The sequence below is a fragment of the Bidens hawaiensis genome, unplaced genomic scaffold (genome assembly GCF_021521415.1).
Source record: "Bidens hawaiensis isolate Kalapana, Puna unplaced genomic scaffold, B.hawaiensis_p1.1 tig00025349_1, whole genome shotgun sequence".
In the NCBI taxonomy this organism is placed as follows: Eukaryota; Viridiplantae; Streptophyta; class Magnoliopsida; order Asterales; family Asteraceae; genus Bidens; species Bidens hawaiensis.
In genome coordinates, this window is record NW_027494038.1 from 172,355 (window position 1) to 195,108 (window position 22,754).

At 38.4% G+C, this 22,754-nt stretch overlaps 1 protein-coding gene across 1 annotated transcript; it reads left to right on the forward strand.

Moving 5' to 3' along the window:
- Window positions 1-3,681: 3,681 nt before the first annotated feature.
- On the forward strand, window positions 3,682-10,273 carry LOC143571310 (uncharacterized). The gene is made up of 4 exons (XM_077056768.1): window positions 3,682-3,895; window positions 4,007-4,141; window positions 8,154-8,497; window positions 9,500-10,273. Exons 1-4 carry the CDS (start codon window positions 3,682-3,684, stop codon window positions 10,271-10,273), a joined length of 1,467 nt encoding a protein of 488 aa, XP_076912883.1.
- Window positions 10,274-22,754: the final 12,481 nt, after the last annotated feature.

Here is a 22,754-nt window from a genome sequence, read left to right on the forward strand (position 1 = left end):
CCAGAGAACCGAACCATCAGGAAACGAACCGGACCAGACCAGGAAGAGAACCAGACCGGCTAAGCCACCCCCACCTTTAAACTACTGGAGCGCCGCGCGGTGGGGAGGCCCAGGCCCGCCGCGCCGTGCTATGGGCATGCTTCTAGAATTTTCTTGCCGACTTTCGTATTTTTGGCAGCTTATTTCCTATTTAAAGACCCCTAAGCTCACCCTTAAACATACCAGAAAGTTTCAGCCAATTTTGGGGAGTTCTGAGGCTTCCGAGATCAGCTTTTGGCAGCTTTGGAGTCGAAGAATCATCCAGTGGTGCGCACATTACTTGAAGACGAAGAACACATGTTTTATCTTTTGTTTCTTTCGTTTTTGTTTATTTACCGCTATGAATTCTTATTTGTTATTTTGTTTAAACCTAAGATGTTAGGCTAAATTGCATGAACTATCTAGTCTTATGATGAAACTACTTTGATGTTTTGATTTGAATTTGGGATTATTTATCGTTATGGTTTTTATGATTTAGTCAAAGATTTATTTATATTTGATTAATGCGTATGAATGCTTAGGATTGTTTGATGAGTTTTGTTCCATAGTTTTCCTTGATTGTTGTTTGTCATATGATAAGATTTCTATTAGGTCAATTAGTTCATGTTTTTGATTATTTTATGATTGATGTAATGATAAGGTCATAGGAATAATATTGTCAAATAAACCTAAGTGTGCTGCTAACCTAAAATCTGTAAAGTGCTAGGTTATTGATAAGTTTCTACTATTTAATCTTGCTAGATTTAGGTCTTTGTAAGGAGTCCGTCTAGGGTTGATTATTTATTGTTGTTTATCAAATCAATTAAATATAGTAAATTGCCTTTGATTTCCACGCTGTAAGGTATGATTTCGTATAAAAGAACTAAATTATAATTAATTAGGTGACTGTAAGGGAACTTGATTTTCAATACTGGTGTGCGTTAAAACTTGTTAGAAATCCATAGGTGTCTCTTAAGAAGGGCAGGGGTCCTGTTCGGGTTTTCTTTTAAGTGTCTATTTTACGAGTCCAGTTCATAACTAAATATTTTTCAGGGTTAATTCATTACTGAAATTTAGGGGATTCTAGCCTAGGTAGTTTTCTAATCATCATCTTATTTTAAATAATAAACTTTTGCTTTCGTTTAAATTACTTGTTTTCTTAATTAGTTTTTAACTATAGTGTTAAATTAGTATTTTAAATAAAATCCCCCAAACAAATATAATTAATAAGTCGTGTTTTGTAGTCGAGTCTAATTAGCAAATAAACATAATTTAAAGAGTCTCGTGGGTTTGATATCCGGACTTAGCTTTACTAAAGTCGATCGGTTCACTTGCCGGTTAGTAGTTTAGTCGAGTTTTAAAGAGTCTAAAGTATTACTTAGTGTTTATTTTTAGTTAATTTATTTAATAAATATTATACTACTTCAAGCACATCAAGTTTTTGGCGCCGTTTCCGGGGACTCTTGGCAATTGCGTTATAAGATTTGATTGGACCTACTTGCTACATAGGTGCTATTTGTTTCATTTTGTTCGAGTCGTAGGAGTCTAATTAAGTCTAGTTTGTTTTAATTGCTTATTTATTTTCAGTATTAGATTCGTTCTTTTAGAAACTACTTCGTTTTGTGCGTTTTGTAGGTATATGCCACATCTGCGTTCGCAAGGACTACCGTTAGAATTCTTTGGACCTATCCCGTTGAAGTCCAAGGCAAGTTCGTCATTGTCAGAAAAGCAACCGATTACCATAGATACTTCACCAAAATCATCACCCGCCAATTCACCACCACCGAGTCCCAGATCCATCCCAATGGCCGAAAATAACTACACCGTGTACCAGCAAGCTTTTGAAGGGTTCCATGGAGATCACTCACCCATTATCGCTCCCGGGATTGATATCATGGCAGATTCCATCCTACGACATGATCAACATCACCCAACACCACCAATTTCATGGCTGTGAAGATGAAGATGCACCGACACACATCAACCGTCTGAATCGTGTGTTCAAAACATTTAATTTCAAGGTGCTAATTAGGATGCGATCTTCCTTCACTTTTTCCCGTTTACACTTTCGGGTCGTGCCACCACTTCGCTTGACTCGCAACCTGCTGGAGCATTCACTACTTGGGAGGCGCTTCACAACGCATTCTTCAAGAAGTACTTTCCCCCTGCCAAGGCCTCTCGCCTCTTTGATCAGATCCACTCCTTTCACATGTAGCCGGATGAGCCATACTACCAAGCTTGGGAGTGCTTTCAGAATCTTCTTTCTCGTTGTTCACAGCATGGGCTCACACCTTGGGCCCTTGTTGAGAAGTTTTACAATAGGCTAACTTATGAAGCTCAAGCGAGGTTTGACACAGCTGCTGGGGGTAATTTGATGGACAAGAAGAATGTGACCGAGCGTAACGAGATGTTTGAAAGTTTCGCGCAATCTGAGTACGCGAAGAAGCCACGAGGCGGGAATTCCAATCTCGTCACCAGTACATCCTCATCTGCTCGAGGTTTACACTAGGTTAATCTGGATACTGTTATGGTTGCTGCTATTGAGAATCTAACCCGAGAGATAAAAAAATTACAGGAGAAGGTGGATAAGTGTGAGATGTGTAGGGGTGGTCATGGTACGCTGGAGTGTCCGTTTATGAATAATCAAGATGTTGATTTTGGGGCTGGTCAAAACAGGTTCCCTAATGCTTATAACAATAATCAGAACTGGAACAACTACAAGAATCAGAAGCAGAATCAAGGACAAGGTAACTCGAATTGGCGTCCGGCCAGTGGGCCACTTGGTTTCCAAGCTCCCTATAACCAAAATCAGGGACAGTATAACAATGAAGGTTCTAATGGTTAAAGTTCAAATAATGGACCGGATCTGAGTAAGAAGTTGGATGAGATGATGCAGCAAGTTGTTACTAGAGATCAAGTTACTCAAAAGACTCTTACCGATCATGATTTGCTTATCAAGAATCAACAATCGGCTCCACTCGACATGCAAAGGTCCATTGATGATATTGTTCGACAATTGTATGAGAGGCCCCAGGGACAGTTTTCAGGTTCTACTCAACAGAATCCAGCCACTCAACTAAAAGCAATTACTACTCATAGCGGCATGATTTGGGTCCCACGGTTAGAAAAGATGAGGTTGAAGTTGAAGATGAGGAGGTGATGGATGAAGAGATCGAGATGGAAGTACCAGGAAAAGTGCAGAACACCAAACCAGTTGCACCGCCAATAGAGAAGAAGCCAGTTGAAATCCAGCCATCACCTGTGATTGATCACTCTCGTGTCCCATATCCAGCTCGCTTAAAACATCAGAAATACACACGGGAGTATGGGCACTTTCTTGACATGTTCCAAAAGTTGAAGATTAACCTCCCGTTCATTGAAACCCTCCAACACATGCCGAAGTATGCGAAGTTCTTGAAAGACCTGTTGAAGAGGAAGGATAGGTTAGGGGAGGTGTCATCGATTCCCCTAATGGGAGATTGTTCGACGGTAGTGTTGAACCGCGTACCCGAGAAGTTGTCCGATCCGGGAATGTTTACGATTCCGTGGTTGTTCGGTAGTGATGCGATGAACCATGCATTGGCGGATTTGGGTGCGAGCATAAATTTGATGCTGTATTCTTTGTACGAGAAGTTGTAGTTGGGCGAGCTTACACCGACTCGCATGTCTTTATCATTGGCTGATCGTTCAGTTAAGTATCCACGAGGTATTATTGATAATTTGCTAGTAAAGGTGGATAAGTTTGTGTTCCCAATTGATTTTGTGGTGCTCGATATGGAGGCTGACGAGAAGGTCACCATTATTATTGGTCGTCCGTTCTTACGAACCGCAAAGGCGCTTATCAATGTGTATGATGGAAAGATTACGCTTCGGGTTGGTGATGAGAAAGTTACTTATGATGTCGCGAGGTCGATGAAGCATCCGAGTGATCAAGATGATTTCAGTGGTCCAAGCCACTCAGTTTATTTTATTAACTCGTTTATTTCAGGTATTGATAGCTGCTTCGATTATATTTGTGGTGCGGATCTCGTGGGAAGAAATGGTTTGGTTGATTGTGATGATTTGGGTGAGGATGAGTCGTGTGAGAACGATTCGGTTTGTGATGAGTTGGTTGAGATTTCAGGTTTGCCCGAGATTATAGAGGTAAGTGAGATTATGTAAGGCCCCGTTCTCGGAAGCCCTACTTTAGTGTTGGATTTACTTATAAACACAGTTCTAAATATCAGAGTTAATTAAAACTTTTTGCGGAATTCATAGTATTAAACATTCTTACAAAACATAGGTACTTGTTTTAACAAAATACATTAAGTCTTAAACAATAACATCAATGACACATGAATCATCTGTCTTCGATGCTAGTCTTCATCCAATTGCCACGTGTCCCGCCTCAAGCAACCCGTCTCATTCTACTTACCTGCGTGCATACTAAAAGTCAGCTACGCTGAGTGAGTTCTAGTTTAACAAGTTACAGGATTATTCTTACACGTTTGTACCCGTAGGTACCATTCTTACCATTGTCCTGTTCTTGTTTCCATTCGTCTTACATTCACATTACTTTATTCTTTCATTTACAAGTAATTATTCTTACACATTCTTTTATTTACAAACAAACATTTCTTGCATTAATCTTACATTATTTTTATACTTTCTTACAAACATACAGTTATTCTTACATTCTTGCACAGATATTATAAGGGTCTGCCACCCGACCTCTTGCACAGATATTATAAGGGTTTGCCACCTGACCTCTTGCACAAATATTATAAGGGTCTGCCACCCGACCTCTTGCACCGATATCATAGAGTCGGACACTCTATTCTAGCCCAGGTATTATAAGGGCCTGTCACCCTGACTCTTACGTTAAACTCTTACTATTCTTGCCCAGGTATTAGAAGGGCCTGTCACCCTGACTCTTACATTATATTCTTTATAGACTCTTACATTCATGTTAAGTTAGACAACTAACACATACAAGTTCTAACATTTTTCTTTCATTCTTGCATTAATCATTCTCATTAATCATATAAGTATATATGTTACTAGTCTTACAAGTATGCACACAGCCCTGAAAACATTTCATAAGAAATGGGGCTAGAACTCACCTGAAGCCGGTTTCTCTCACCGTTAACGGTAATGCCCTTCCTTAGCTGTGTGCGGCTAACTGTGCAACACATAACGAGTGTCAATTATTTATTACTACTACCTTATACATCTACATTAATGAAACCCTCAACTAACGGGGGTCCGGGGTAGCGCCCCTGGTAGCGGGGTCTAGGGGCGGCAGCCCCTAGTAGGGTCCAAGGGGCAGAGCCCCTGGCTGGGGTTGAGCTGCCAGGTCAGCTCGGTAAAATTTTATTTTCGTTAACAGGTCCTTCATAAAAAACGCATCAGAAAATGGATTTCATGAAATTTCGCATGGCCATTTCGCTTGGAATTTCGCATGGAATTTCGCATGAGAATTTCGCAAGAGAATTTCGCTTTGCATGCAATTTCGCTTCGCATGCTGATTTCGCTTCGCATGCGATTTAGCTTCGCATGGCAGGTGATGCGAAATTCTTGGATTTCGCAAGGCATGCGATGCGAAGCCCTTTTTTTGCGAAAAATTCCTTTTTACTTCGTTTTACCATTTTAAGGCCATTTTCCTCCGAGGTTCTTCCTTAGGACTCGATTCTACTCTTTTTATGGGTTTTGGGTTGTACCAACTTTGTATACCCGTGTGCCTCATAGTCCAACCGTCACCTTTTTAGCTTAAAACGCACCGAAGAGGTTATAACTTACCAAGTTTATGTTTTTCTTACATTTTACAGCCCGATCTATCGTTCTATCAGTTTGCATGTCGAAACCGACCTAAAACTTAACCTTTTTAACCAAAACCCACATTTGGTTCTCCGGTTCGGTTCATATCTGAAACAACTCGAGGATCTGGACGTGATTCTTGGTGTTTGATGGCATTCACACACGAGGTTCTTTCTTCTTTTAGCTCGGGATTGGTTTCAGGTGTTAGAGAGAAAGTGTGTGTTTTAGTGTGTGTTGTGGTGGAAAGAAATAGTGAAAGGAATTGGAGATGGCTTTATATATGAGGCTTTGGGCCCCACCATCCACTTCCATACCAACCCAATCCTTATCCAAATACAAACACGCACACAATTAAACTAACGACACAATGTTAATAATAAAACTTTCCGTTATTTATTCACAGAAATGCGGATGTTAAAAGTCTATCCTCCTTAAAAGAGATTTCATCCCCGAAACCTAACTGTTACAACTAAAAAAATATGGGTAAAACTTGCGCATCTCTTCTTCAACTTCCCAAGTGGCATCTGATCCCTTACGGTGCTTCCATATCACTTTCGCTAGGGGAATAACCTTGCGTCGAAGCTTCTTTTCCTTACGGCCAGCTATCTCAATAGGCTGCTCGACATAGTTTAGCTGTTCGTCCACCTTAATGTCCCGCAGTGGCACATGGGATGTGTCGTCAGCTAGACATTTTCTCAAGTGAGAAACATGAAAGGTATAGTGAATTCCTTCCAGTTCATCGGGAAGATCAAGCTTGTAACCCTCTTCACCCACACGGGACACGATCTTGAATGGTCCTATGTACCTTGGACTCAACTTCCCCCTCTTTCTAAAACGTATAATTCCTTTCCAAGGCGAGACTTTAAGCATCACATGGTCTCCAACATTAAACTCAATCGGCCGTTTCCGCTTATCCGCATATGATTTCTGACGATCTTGAGCAGCTTTCATCCTGGCCTTTATCTGATCAAACCTTGAAGAGGTTTCTTGCACCATTTCTAAACTTCCAATTTCTTTCTGACCAATTTCTCCCCAACACACGGGAGTTCTGCATCGTCTTCCATACAACATCTCGAACGGTGGCATACCAATACTCGAATGGTAGCTGTTGTTGTACGAGAATTCTGCCAAGTGCAAATGATCATCCCAGCTTCCTTCGAAGTCTAGCACACAAGCACGTAGCATATCCTCAAGGGTTTGGACAGTCCTCTCGGACCATCCATCTGTTTGAGGATGATACGTTGTGCTGATGTTTAGTCTTGTTCCCATGGCTTCATGGAACTTCTTCCAGAATCTTGAAGTAAAGCGGGTATCTCTATCGGACACGATCGACAACGACACTCCATGTTTCGTTACAACTTCCTTCACAAACATATTTTATAACGTTTCTGACGAGATAGCCTCTCGTATAGGCAGAAAGTGAGCACTTTTCGTCAAACGGTCCTTCATAAAAAACGCATCAAAAAATGGATTTCATGAAATTTCGCATGGCCATTTCGCTTGGAATTTCACATGGAATTTCGCAAGAGAATTTCGCATGAGAATTTCTCATGGAATTTCGCATGGAATTTCGCATGAGAATTTCACATGAGAATTTCGCTTCGCATGCGATTTCACTTTGTATGCGATTTCGCTTCGCATGCTGATTTCGCTTCGCATGCGATTTCGCTTCGCATGGCGTGCGATGCGAAATTCTTGGATTTCGCATGGCATGCGATGCGAAGCCCTTTTTCATACGAAAAACCCCTTTTTACTTTGTTTTACCATTTTAAGGCCCTTTTCCTCCGAGGTTCTTCCTTAGGACCCGATTCTACTCTTTTTACGGGTTTTGGGTTGTACCAACTTTGTATACCCTTGTTTCTCATAGTCCAACCGTCACATTTTTAGCTTAAAACGCACCCAAGAGGTTATAACTTACCAAGTTTATGTTTTTCTTACATTTTACAGCCCGATCTACCGTTCTATCAGTTTGCATATCAAAACCGACCTAAAACTTAACCTTTTTAACCAAAACCCGCCTTCGGTTCTCCGGTTCGGTTCATATCTGAAACAAATCGAGGATCTAGACGTGATTCTTGGTGTTTGATGGCATTCACACACGAGGTTCTTTCTTCTTTTAGCTCGGGATTGGTTTCAGGTGTTAGAGAGAAAGTGTGTGTTTTAGTGTGTGTTGTGGTGGAAAGAAATGGTGAAAGGAATTGGAGATGGCTTTATATATGAGGCTTTGGGCCCCACCATCCACTTCCATACCAACCCAATCCTTATCCAAATACAAACACGCACACAATTAAACTAACGACACACCGTTAATAATAAAACTTTCCGTTATTTATTCACAGAAATGCGGATGTTACACATTAGTTGTGAGAGTGAGGCGGGTTCCTTGGAGAAACCCATCCCGTTGGAGTTGAAGGTACTCTCGTCAAACTTGGAGTATGCATATCTTGATGAGGGCTCGAACTTTCCCGTTATTGTGTCATCCAAGTTAACAGAAAAAGAGAAGTCAAAGTTGACAGACGTGTTGAAGCTACATAAGGGGGTGATTGCATGGAGACTTTCCGATATTCAAGTTATTAGCCCCGATTATTACACGCACCGGATTTTAATGGAGGATGAGTACAAACCGGTGATGCAACCACAAAGGCGTCTTAATCCGAATATGCAAGAAGTTGTGAAGAAGGAGGTATTGAAGTTAATGGATGCCGGGATGATTTACCCGATTTGTGATTCTCCATGGGTGAGCCCGACCTAAGTTGTTTCGAAGAAGGGAGGTATGACTGTTCTGATGAATGAGAAGAATGAGCTTATCCCTTCGCGTACATTTACCGGTTGGCGTGTGTGTATTGATTATCGGCGATTGAATGATGCCACCCGGAAGCACCACTTCCTGTTGCCGTTTATTGATCAGATGTTGGAGCGTTTGGCAGGTCAGCAGTTTTATTTTTTTCTTGACGGTTTTTTGGGATATTTTCAAATCCCCATTGCACCGGAAGACCAAGAGAAGACGACTTTTACATGTCCATATGGCACGTTTGTGCACCATCGCATGCCGTTTGGACTATGTAACGCTACGGCTACCTTTCAGCTTTGTATGGTGGCTATCTTTTAGGATACGATTGAGACGTCCATGGAGGTGTTTATGGACGATTTTTCGGTTTACGGTAATTCTTTCTATCATTATTTGGCTAATCTTGAGAAGATGTTGAAGAGGTGTATTGAGATGAAGTTAATGCTAAATTGGTAAAAATGCCATTTTATGGTGACTGAAGGGATTGTGTTGGGTCATAAGATCTCGAGAGATGGTATCGAGGTGGATCGTGCGAAGATTGATACTATAAGTAGACTTCCTCCGCCGACGAATGTGAAAGCGATTAGGAGTTTCTTAGGTCATGCGGGATTCTATCAGCGATTTATCAAAGATTTTTTAAAAAATTACCCGCCCGATGACCTGACTCCTCGAGAAAGATGTTCCTTTTATTTTTGATGATGAGTGTGTGAAGGCGTTCACATTTTTGAAAGAGAAGCTCGTAAGCGCTCCCATTCTTTGTTCTCCCGATTGAAGCTTGCCGTTTGAGCTCATGTGTGATGCTAGCGATTATGCGGTTGGAGTGGTTTTGGGGAAAAGGCGAGATAAACATTTCACCCTATCTATTATGCTAGCAAGATGTTGAACGATGCTTAAGAGAACTACACTACCACCAAGAAGGAACTTCTAGCTGTTGTGTTTGCATTTGATAAGTTCCGCTCGTATCTCGTACTTTCAAAGACCACCATTTTTACCGATCATGCGGCCTTGCGCTTCCTCTTCCAGATGAAAGACACGAAGCCTCGTCTGATACGGTGGATTCTTCTACTTTTCGAGTTTGACATCGAGATCAAAGATAAGAATGGTGCGGAAAACATAGCAGTCGATCATCTATCCCGTTTAGAGGACCTGAGAAGAGAAGATTTGCGTGAGGAGGAGATTGGAGATAGATTCCCTCACGAGTCGATCGATTTTGTTGCAAATGAGAAGCAAGGTATGCCATGGTTCACTGATTTTGCTAATTATTTAGCGAAGAATATTGTATTGGAGGGTATGACTACGCAACAAAAGAGGAAGTTCTTTCGGGATGTTAATAGGTATGTGTGGGATGACCCATTTTTGTTTAAGATTGGTGGTGATCGGATTTTGATAAGATGTGTGACGAAAGAAGAAGGTTGGGATATTCTAAAGCATGTTTATGAAGGATTAACTGGAGGTCATCATGGTGCGCATGCTATAGCACAGAAGGTGTTTGATAGTGGATTCTATTGGCCGACGGTTGTTAAAGATGCTGAAGAGTTTGTGAAGCTTTGTGATGCGTGCCAAAGAACAGGTAATATTTCTTCCAAGAATAAAATGCCTCAAAACCCTATACAAATTCTTGAAAACTTTGATGTTTGGGGCATCGACTTCATGGGACCGTTTCCCACGTAGAACGGTAATAAGTATATTTTAGTAGCGATTAATTATGTGTCGAAGTGGGTGGAAGCCTAAGCGTGGGCTACAAATGATGAACGAGTTGTTGTGAGGTTCCTCAAGAAGTTGTTTACTCGTTTCGGTACTCCGAGAGCTATTATTAGTGATTGGGGCACCCATTTTTGTAATACCGTCATGGAGAAAGAGTTGGCTCGTTATGGGGTTATCGTACCTCTACTGCCTATCACCCTCAAACGAATGGTCAAGTCGAGAATGCAAATCGAGGGGTGAAGAGGATTTTGGAGAAGACGGTTGAGGTTAGTCGGAAAAAATGGTCGAAGAAGTTAGATGATGCGTTGTGGGCATTCCGGACCGCGTACAAGACTCCGTTGGGCACTACACTGTTTATGATTGTTTATGGTAAGTCTTATCATCTTCCGGTGGAGTTGGAGACTCGTGCTTATTGGGTATTGAAGACGGTGAATGTTGATCTTACCGCGGCCACGAGAAAAATGTACTTTCAGATTCATGAGTTGGAGGAGCTTCGGGATGCAGCATATTCTCGATCATTGAACGTCAAAGAATAGACAAAAGCTCTACATGATCGACGTTTGAAAGGAGGAAAAGAGTTCAAGAAAGGCGATAAGGTATTATTATTTAACTCTCATTTGAAGTTGTTTGCGGGAAAGTTGAGATCGAAGTGGACGGGACCGTACTTGGTGAAAGAAGTTTTCTCGTATGGAGTGGTAGAGATGGAGAATCCGGATAATGGAACATCTTGGAATGTGAACCGTCATCGGTTAAAGCACAATCTTGGAGGACTGGAGGAATCAATCGAGATGGAGGAAACCCCTCTCTATTCGTCGCACTGAATTATCACAAATGGTTCTTGAGTGAAGACTCAAGTGTAGATTTTGTATATTCTTTCTTATTTTTATTTCTATTCTATTTTTATTTTTCCTTGAGTCACTAACGTAGGTTTTTGTAGTTTTTATTTATTTTTAAGTTTTGAAAGTTTTGAAGGAAGATAGTGTGAATATCCCCTTGAAGTACAACGCAAAATTCAAGTGTGAGGATGGGGCAGCAGGAGTCGTATACTTTTATAATTATTTATTTGCTGCTTTTATTCATTTCTATTGGTTGGGTTGGTTGGTCTAGTACATACTTTGAATGATTAATATCTAAGTTGATAAGATGAATTTTAAGATATTGTTTGTATTGTTGCCGCTTCCGTTCGTGTACGACAGAAAGGAGATACAGGTTGTTGAGCATGTTCGGAGATGGAGGGCATTTATGGAAGAACACTTTAGCGTCATACTTCATGCGCATACTACCAGCTAAGTCTTTTCCTTTTTACTTTGTTTTTATGTTTTTAGTTTTAAAAATTTTGCTTTTTTTATTCTTATTTATTTTTGTATTTTTTAGGTTTTGTTTTAAAAATTTTTGATTCGTGTTTCCGTTCCTGCATTGAGGACAATGCAAATTTTAAGTGTGGGGATGGGAATACATATGTTTTTTCATTTTAGTTTTTTTTCGTTTAAGTTTTTAATTATATAAAAAAATTTTGAAAAATGTCCTTTGATTTTGTTTCTTTTTGCGTTTAAATGGGAGATGAGGATACATATCGGGAGTCGGTTTTTCAAACTATTAATAATACGATATAATTAAAGAACATACACTTAACTTGGGATGTGTCGATAGGCTCAACTTTGAGAATGAAAGGGCAGTTTGATAGTTGGTTTTAAACGATAAAATATGATTTTTAGTGGGACACATGTTGAGTTTGTATAAAATACGGGATGAAAGGTCTGCCATACTCAAGCCTCATTGTTAGTTCGATTGTAGAAAATTATGAATCTTTAAAGAAATTTGAATACGCTATCATACGATACTTGGGTAGGTTTAAACGTTAAAGTATGTCGTGTAGCTGGTGATATAAACTTAAAAATTGCACTTCTAGTTTTAGTGGTTAACACTTCATAGGCGTATGGTTTTATAGCCTAAAATCCTGTATTGATGGGATGCCTCGGGTTTGGAGACCACGGGTCGTTTTACGGTTGTTCATCTGGGTATCTTCGGATATTTAAATAAATAAAAGCTTTTAAGCCAAAACCCGCAGTTTACTAGAATCATTACACTCACGTACATCAACTACAGTGAAGTAAAATCTTGATGATCTAGTGATCATCCTGCTGTTAGTCATACGTGGTCCTCTTACTTGCGTCCCATACCATTAAGAACAGGATCAACTAGAGACACAACATATGTAAACCGACAGATGGAAACTTGTAAAATCACGGGTGGTAATGGGTCCGAGGTATTGCTTGATAACGGGGGTATGTCATGTAGTGGGAAACACTAGCTAGTTAGTTGAATAATTGAACCTTAATCGTAACTAATGGTTGCTTGGTAGACTTTGATGTTTAAATTTAGGTGGATAAACAATATCCTTGATCGTCTTAGCTGTTCATGATAAATGTGCAACAATGTTTTAATCTGCTACTTATGAGGTTTAGGTCAAGTTGGGGTAGTTTAATCCGGTAAAATCTAAAATAAAACGGGTCTTGACTGTGGGTTCCACTAGATTGTATACAAAATAATAATCATAGTTGGATCTTACTTGTCCCGGTAAAGAAAAAGGCATGGGATTAAGTGGACAACAATATCGGTGATCGCAGTTTCTGCGTTGTTCTAAAATTTTAAGATAACCTATATGTTTGTAACACTGTATTTCTCCGATTCTAATCCCATTGTAATGAAACTTTTTCAGGGACGAAAAAAGAATAAGTGTGGGGATATTTGAAAGTTCCAGCCGATAGGGAGGCCCAGGCCCGCCGCGCGGTGCTATGTGCATGCTTCCAAAATTTTCTTGCCGACTTTTGTATTTTTGGCAGCCTGTTTCCTATTTAAAGACCCCTAAACTAACCCTTAAACATACCTGCAAGTTCTAGCCGATTTTGGGGAGTTCTAGGGCTTCAGAGATTGGCTTTTGGCATCTTTGGAGTCGAAAAATCATCCGGTGGTGCGCACATTAGTTGAAGACGAAGAACAAGGGTTTTATCTTTTGTTTCTTTTGTTTTCGTTTAATTACCGCCATGAATTCTTATTTGTTTGTACTGTTTAAACCTAAGATGTTAGGCTAAATTGCATGAACTATCTAGGCTTATGATGAACCTACTTTGATGTTTTGATTTGACTTTGGGATTATTTATCGTTATGGTTTTTATGATTTAGTCAAAGATTTATTTATATTTGATTGATGCGTATGAATGCTTAGGATTGTTTGATGAGTTTTGTTCCATAGTATTCCTTGATTATTGTTTGTCATATAATAGGATTGCTATTGTGTCAATTACTTTGTGTTTTTGATTATTTTATGATTGATGTCATGATAAGGTCATAGGAATAATATTGTCAAATAAACCTAAAATTGCTGCTAACCTAAAATTTATAAAGTACTAGGTTATTTATAAGTCTTTACTATTTAATCTTGCTAGATTTAGTTCTTTGTAAGGAGCCCGTCTAGGGTTGATTATTTATTATTGTTTATCAAATCAATTAAATATAGTAAATTGCCTTTGATTTCCGCGCCGTAAGGTAGGATTTCGTATAAAGGAACTAAATTATAATTAATTAGGTGACCGTAAGGGAACTTGATTTTCAATACTGGTGTGCGTTAAAACTTGTTAGAAATCCATAGGTGTCTCTTGAGAAGGGTCAGGGTCCTGTTTGGGTTTTTTAAGTGTCTATTTTACGATTCCAGTTCATAACTAAATATTTTCCCGAGTTAATTCATTACTGAAATTTAGGGGATTCTAGCCTAGGTAGTTTTCTTATCATCATCTTATGTTAATTAACAAACTTTTTCTTTCGTTAAAATTACTTGTTTTCTTAATTAGTTTTTAATTATAGTATTAAATTAGTATTTTAAATAAAACCCCTCAAACAAATATAATTAATAAGTCGTGTTTTGTAGTCGAGTCTAATTAGCAAATAAACGTAATTTAAAGAGTCGCGTGGGTTAGATATCCGGACTTACTTAGCTTTACTAGAGTCGATCGGTTCACTTGCCAGTTAGTAGTTTAGTCGAGTTTTAAAGAGTCTAGAGTATCACTTAGTGTTTATTTTTAGTTAATTTAGTTAATAAATATTAAACTACTTCAAGCACATCAGGTAGGGTCGATTGGGGTTACCCTAATACGAGCAGTCTGTCGGACTCGTGCAGTGGCTGAAGTAGTCGGGGACAAGTGGATAGGTGGAGTTGTCGATCTGACTATTCTAGTGGGTGAACGATACTGACTAGTAACTTCGTTTTGGCCTCAGTGTGGTGATATGGGTGGGTAACTATCGCATCTGTAGCCAGGCAGGTCAGGCTCGTTGTTGGGTAGCTCTTTACAAATCACTTCCTCCTCAACCTCTTCCTCATCCTCCTCCGGATCTTCTTCCTGATCCTCATTCGGGTCCTCCTCTGGGTCCTCCTCCTTGATAGATATTATCGGTCCTTCTTCTGGTACGTAGTCGTTGCTTCTTGCCATATCCTGTACAATGGTTAATTATAATAATCATATTTATTGCTAGTGCTAACTAGTACAGGGAAGGTTAATTAGTTAGACCAAACTTTAATATTAGATTTTACCATTATCGGTAGTACAGTACGTACACGTATTCGTACACCTTATTTCAGATAAGCACGTATGGGTGTTATATATATATATATATATATATATATATATATATATATATATATATATATATATATATATATATATATGCATACTCAGTATTACCTTTTGTACACATATGTTGCCATTTTTACCAATCCACACGTTCCGCGATTTCTCCTCGAATTCCCTCGTACAAGCAAGTCTGTTATTATGTTCAGGACCACAATAACTCACTTGCCCTACAAGTTCATCCCGGCATCCATCAGTATATAATATTAAATTATTATTTAATTATTTTCCCAGAAATAATCGAGCCTACGGTTATATTTTAGGTACCCTAAGGGATAACTAATCCTTTATAATCAATATATCTGATACCAACTTATGTCACATCCCGACTAGCACAATGCGGAAGCGTAAAACGGGAATGCAACAGACATCTTTGGTATCAACCACATTATTTATAAAGAAACATTACAAACTAATTTACAATATATTACATTACATTGTTCTGTCATTGTTTTACAGTCCAGGCGATACAAACAAAACTAGTTCTTTGAATTATTAGATCTTACTATTAACACCCTTGTTTCTATTCACATAGCATCAACCACACCTTGGACATGTAGCTTATCACCAAGTTATTCTAACTTTGGTATACCTAAAAAGCAGTTTAAAACAAGTCAACTACAAGAGTTGGTGAGTTTCAAGAAAACAGTTATGTGTAATCACATGTCAACACTTGTATGTGTAAGTATAAGTATGTATGTAAGTGATGTAATTATGCTAAGCTACAGTGAAGTCTTGATTGTTAGTTTGCGCTGCGTGCATCCATTTCCCACACCTAATCAACCATTGTGGCCCCCTTTCCACCCACAATATGCCCCAATTAGTTATGTCTAACACTACATAGCGTGTTTGTATAGTTATGGTCATGTGCAAATGGGGTAAAGTCTCATTAACCTTACCGGCTCCATTATGTGTGTTAAACCAATAGTATTATTCACAAGCTACCGGCTCGAATTTAATCACTGTGTTAGTGGTGACTTTCGTGTGTTAGCACTTATATAATTCACATCATTACAAGTTTCAGATATGTATATGTAATCAAACATGCTTTTCACCCCAAAAGTTCGTAAAACTGTTTAAAGAGAGGGGTCATGAAACTCACTGTTTACTCAGTATTCAATAGCACATCAGTTCGAGGTTTGTTTGACTTGTAATCACTGGTCCCTATAATCAATATTATAATAATATTAATATTTTAATATTATTATAATCTAAATACTAAATTGAGCTGTATATCTAATCTGGGTATAGCTGTTACGCCCAGAAAGTGTTAACATACTTAGGTTGTGATGTTGTTCAATGTCTAATACTTAAACCTGAACTTCGCTCAGTTTCCCCGTTTACCCAGCTAGGCCAGTTGTTCGTTTATGCGATCAAAAAACTGTTATGGGGATGTAAGCTTGGGTAAATGTGTTGGTCGATAAAATGATTAAGTTATAAAGAAAGATCACATATTGGGGTTCTGGATTCGCCACGTGGCTCGTTTCCGTTTATTCAGTTTAATTAGAAGAAAAATGGTCATAATTTATCCAGATTGTCTGGGTTTCTCATAAAAAGTTCGTTTTACCTAACTAATCCAAAAATATAATTTCTAATCACTCTTGATGTTCTGATATTCTAACAGGTTCGTTAATCACGAACTCATCGGTTTATATCAGAATTGAATTTGTTTAATCTTTAAATTAGCACAATTAATTATCCGTTAATCCTTAAATTATGAAAATTTAGTCATTTATCAATTAAAATAAGTAGATTTCTATAAAAAAATATTTCTGGAATTATTTACTGATTGATTAATTTATAAAAATTCATTTTATCTGATATATTTAGCCCAAAAATCATCCGTTTATACCAAACGATCTCCAAAAATTCCACCAAAATTTCCGAGTGATCAGAATATGTCCCAAAACAACCTGGAAAAATCCCAAACTCTAACAATCATGCCAAATATCATTTCCGAGCCAAAAACGACTATGAAAAAACGCAAATGCACAAAACATACTTAGGGTTTTCCAAATGACCCCAAATTTCATATGTGATCATAATATACCAAATCTGAGTTCCCCAAAAATTTCATAATTTTGCAAGCATTTTAACTATTTTTCCCAAATAAATACCCCATTCCGGTAATAAATTCGCCAAATATTCTCGGATGGTCGAAAAATCACCAAATATGAATTGGAACTCAATGATATGGTCCCTGATGTCCCTGAAACATTTAATAACCTAAAAATATTGACATCATAATCGAATCCTAAACAGTCCGTAATCAAGTGATTCGGTATTACCTTAGCGGTTTTGGTTCGTTTTCGCCCTTCTAATCAAGTTTTCGGGTTCTTGTCTTTCTATGAAAGCTAGATACAGGTCCTATATCACAAATCAAGAAATTTTCATCAACATGGCAGCCCCTTAACTTAGGGTTTCGGCTAGGGTATTAAACTGAACTTTTGAACCGTAAAACCGCTATTTAAACCCTATAATCCGTGTTTATGGCCAAAAAAGAGTATGATTATGATTCCTAACCATGTGTATGAAACATGTTTTGGGACCATTTTTAGAATTTTACATGGTTAGGAATGATTTTTTATCAATTATACTACGTTAATATGATATTAAACCTAATTAAAATGAGTTAAAAATGATGAAATTAATTAAATTACCTAGATTTCTTGAGTTTGAGCTGAAGATCAGAGAGATTTCCAGAGAAATATGTTTCTTTTTGATTTAAAAATACCTAAATATTATTTATATATTAAAAAGGAAACTTTGGGGGGAACCCCTTGCGTACGCAAGTAAAAAAAAAGGGGCCCTTGGGCCGCTTTTGTTCTCCATGCCTTGTTTTGAATGCCCAGAAGTGAAAAGCAAAGTCCAAATTTATTTCGGGTTCGGTTTTTGCCACGAAAAACATATCGGGTACGACAAAAAGCACGAAAAAGAGTGTGTTTTTTTTGGCTATTTTGTGTAAATTTATAAAAACATAGTATACGTTTGTAAAATTCGAAAATATTTTCATTGATCGCTTAAAACATTTCAATTAAGTTTTTGGTAAGAATTTTTTGGCTTAACGGATAATACAATGCTTGGTTTGTAACTATCTTTCTCGTTTAAATCTATAGCGGGTAGTTAAACGAGCATGTTTTCGTTTAACTTGTTTTCTACCGAACTAAGGCCATATTATTAATATATTAGCTTATATTAATCGTATATCACTTATAGATGGCCCCCCCCCAGGATATCTGGGTCATAACCAAACCCGATCGGTTAATTGTTCGATCGTTACGTAATGAGCGTTTATTTGCTTAATCAGTGGATACGTACTGAGATGTACCTGGTTTTGGCTCAAATGTCACAAATGACAAGTCCACTTATATATATAATGTACTAGCGACACATCCACCATGACCTTGTCATATTATGTATCATTTGTACCGTTGTCCTATAGTCCCTCGGTTCTAAGTTGTTCGCACACTAACGTACCAACCATGACTTCCATTCGAGGGTCTCGGTAATTATGCGTGCACTCATAATTACTTAGTTCGTCGCATGGTCCGCATGTTTCGTTCCGTTGGGTGGGTTAAAAATCATACATACACATTTAAGAAAAAACTTTTTTTTTTTTGAAAATCAAGATAAAATTCAGAATAAAGGAGAAACAAAAGTTAACGACCATAGAACAATAAAAATAACCCTTGAAGTCAAATATCAAGATAACTAGTGCAACATAAAAACGATTAAACAAGCTTAAATATCAAAATTCTTAGAGTTATGGAATATCGATATAGAACGTTTGAAAGACGTAACAAGTTGTTGTGTATTAAAACCGAAAAATAAAAGCGCTTTTTATAGTAAATGAACATAATTAACACAATAGTTAAGTCGAATATGCGAAACACTGGGGGTTATGAGGGGCTAAAAATTGTGTAAACATATGCTAACCACAAGAAACTCACAAAATTAGAGAAATAATGACGCAAAGCTGTTAGTTGTGATATTCCCAAGGAAGTTTAGCCGATATAGGGAGGGTGTAAGTCTGTGACGTTCATATTCAGATAGTGATAAATCGTAAATGAGGATATAAAATTAATAAAATAAAATACATGCATAGGGCTCCTATTAGATAGCTATGCCTTAACAAAGTACACAGCCCCGGTTCAAAAGTGACCGGTCATAGGCAGCCCAAATTTTGGTTCCTATTAGATAAATAGGTGCATAGCCATGCACATGGTCCCGGTTTCCACTAACGATTACGTTTGGGCTCACCTATCATAGGCCGTTAAATTGAGTTGATCATAAGCAAAAATTACAATTCTAAAGATAAATATAAGCAATGCGTGTCGTGCTTTGTGAAGAGGGTAAGTGAAGATGGATATATCAAATGTAAAAATGATTTCATTAATAATATTGAAAATTTGAGTACAAGGAGACATTATTCAAAAGAGAAGTAGAAAAACAGAAGTAATAAATGCGAATGGATAAAAAATGTTGCTTGAAGCATTTGTCTTCTTGTGGTAGGTAGGTCTTTGGGAAAAAGGACTAGTGTGAAGTGGTGCCATGATTCCTAAGTTGCAATTCATTGGCGTTGATGTAGTACACACGTCCTTACGTGCCCTGGTTGGCTTGATTCGTTTGGGTTTGCTCGGCTTGGTTTGGTTGAGGCTGAAAAGCTTGGATGGGTTGGGCTTGCATTAGTAGGGCTTGGTCGGCTTGTGGTTGGAAAGCTTGGGCTTGATATATTTGGAGTTGGTTAGTTGGGCTTAGGTAGGTTTGTATATGACAAACGAGTTTTGGGCATTTGTTGCAAAGATGGTTTGGGCTACCGCAATGATAGCAGGCTCGTATACTGGGTGCATAAGGTGGGACATATGATTGGCGATATGCTTGAATAACGGGTTGGGGAATGGAGGAGTTGATTTGCGCTCGCATAGGCTCTCAACAATATTGGGTAAGGTGGCTGAATCGGTGGAAATTGGTGCACATTCGTCAAGTGGATTGGGTCGGATGGTGACGTTGGCAAGTGTTGCAATATGGGTGGGATGGTGTATGGTTTCTTGGTTGGAGGAGCTTGTTGGGCTTGTGATTGGGCTAAGACATTGTTTTGTGAGTTGGGCTTTCATTTGTTATTGTGGCAATGAGATGAGTTATTGTTGTGGTTGTGTTTAGAGGATTCGGGCTTTGAGGGTTCGGGCTTGGATTCTTTAGCGGGCTCGGATGTGGGCTTGTCATTGGGCTTTTTGGATTTCTTCAACGTTAAGGTCCCGGCCTTAATGTGGTTTTCATTGAGGGTACCGGCTAGGGTAATGGCATCTGAAGATCCTTCGGGTCACGACTAAGGACAGAATCTTGGATTTGCATCCGCAAACCCGAGATGTACTTATCGATGACACGCTCGAGAGGTGTGACCATATGTGGAATGAGGAGGCTAAGTTTGTGGAAATGGTCGTTATAAGACACATTGTCACCACCTTCTTGTTTTAAATTCCAAAACTCTTCTTCCAACTTTTGGAACCCATATTTCGGACAAAATTTCTTGAGCATGAGTTTCTTAAGGTCGTTCCATGGCAAGGCCATGGCGACCTCAGCCCCAAGGGTCTTTTTTTTTCTTTTTTTTTGTTATTCCACCAAGTAAGGGCACTCAATTTGAAAACGCTTGAGGCTTAAGTGGTCTTTTGGTCTTTCGGGAATGCATAGTGGAGGAACACGCTTTCCATGTTCTCGAACCATTGAAGAAGGGTGGTAGCACCCTCAGTCCCAAACTAATCGGTCGGGTTAGCGTTGGTGAATTTCATGAAAGAGCAAACATTAGGGTTCACGGGAACATTAGCGGCATTCATGGTTTGAATTTGGGAGGTGAGTATAGGGAGGGCTTCCACGATTCCCTTCGTAATGCGAGACGACATGCTACGGCCAGAGTTGCCGACGCGGCGTGTTCGGTTGATGAGGCAGGAAGACATGCTGCGGGGAAAATTGTGTAAAATTTATGAGACTTGGGTAAATATTGTAAATGTATGAGTTTGTGTAAATTGATACTTGTGAATTCTATTTAACAATTTGAGGTTGGGTTTGTGGTTGAGGTTAAAAATGATGTCATTTATGAGACTTGATTTTATAAGTGTTGACGTTATGAGGAATAAAAAAATAAATAAATAATTATAACATAACTTAAAATTGAAATATATGGTTTCATTTGTTGGTTAGGATTTCATGAACTACCATGGTTCCTTCCAACGAAATGAAATTATCGAAAACCAAATAAAAGTTGTTGAAATATTCATATGTTAATTTCACAAAATCGATTAAAATTGAGTTGTGAGGGGTGTTGAGGTAGATGGTTGAAGTAATTTTGGAACCACCCCGTATTTATATACTTGACCCATCCATTCAACTAAAACACAATACGGAAAACCGAGTTTAGCCACGTATCACTGTGAATTCGGTTATAAATTAAGGATGTGATCGTCACATGACCACGATTGATACAATGAGGGTAGTAGATTCGTGAACGTTTGGTGTGATACGCTTTGGCTTAACAAGTTTCACACTCACGCCTAACCCTCCAGGAAGGCAACCAGGTCTCGCGGCTGATCGAGATTTGTGCGCATTGCACTTCCTTAGGCTTGCAAGCCTTGGTGTCAAGGGATCGGTGTACAGGTGTGTCCCCCTTACAGTTACTGTGTATCCATTACGCGAATCATCCTCAAAGATTGGGGAAGTAAAAGGTGGGATTTCTTAAGGAAATTCCCGATTAAAAATCGTTCTAAAGCTTTGAAAATAATTTTAAGAGTGAGGCATAGCCTCGGAATAAGTGTGTGCTTTTGTGTACAGTTTCATATGATAATCAATTTAAATAACTTAAGTTATGTACAAAAATTTAAACAAGTAGGGTGCACGTATAGGAACACGTATAGGGACCCTAAGCATGCTACTAGGCTGTTACGTCTAACCACCTATCTTAGAGCCTTCGTCTCTGATGCCAATCTGTCACACCCCAATCTATGGCGGAACATGCCGGGGCGCGACATAATTTGTATCATAGCTCAAAGACACTAATAATAATAATAATAATAATAATAATAATAATAATAATAATAATAATAAGTGTCAATATCATTTATTCGCAACAATCGTACACAAATAATTCAAATGAAAAAAGAATTTAATACAACATTTAAACTTTATAATCTTTAACCTAAAGTCCAAATCTATATCTTCACTTCAAATAACTTCTTATAACAACCTGCATTATGCGTTAAAATAATTTGTCAACAACACATGTTGAGCGAGTAACCACGGCTTAGTGTAAATATAAAATAATAATAATAATAATGAGAAATAAACAATTCCTTGCGTATGTGAATAGCACCAATTAATTTAACAAGTATAAGTGTCTTTTCGATCATGCCACTAGAATACGGACATGTCTACTTGGGCGAATTCGCAACCAATAACAACATAAAATAAATGTGTCTTTTGGAACATGCCACTAGATTCGGACATGCCTACTAAGACGGCGTATGATCATACTATAAGGATATGGATGAGGATAAGATACCAACCAAATATAAAGCAGTAAACACATAATTCATGTAGCAATCAACAATAAATTGAGCAATACCACAACCACGCAAATATTGGAATTGGTTTGAGTAAAATAGTATAATAATAATAATAATAATAATTTCTAATGCGCATAATGCCCCCAAAACAAAATAGAGAAAAAAAGGATGTGATTACTCACCTTAGAGGTAAGGTAAACGGTAACAGTTAAG

What these genes read in the sequence shown, in the direction of transcription:
- LOC143571310 (XM_077056768.1), top strand. Translation starts at nt 3,682, where the DNA reads ATGTCTTTATCATTGGCTGATCGTTCAGTTAAGTATCCACGAGGTATT. An exon ending in AAAGATTACGCTTCGGGTTG is followed by an intron (nt 3,896 to 4,006) that starts GTGATGAGAAAG and finishes CGTTTATTTCAG; the next exon opens with GTATTGATAGCTGCTTCGAT. An exon ending in AAGAAGTTGTGAAGAAGGAG is followed by an intron (nt 8,498 to 9,499) that starts GTATTGAAGTTA and finishes GATGCTTAAGAG; the next exon opens with AACTACACTACCACCAAGAA.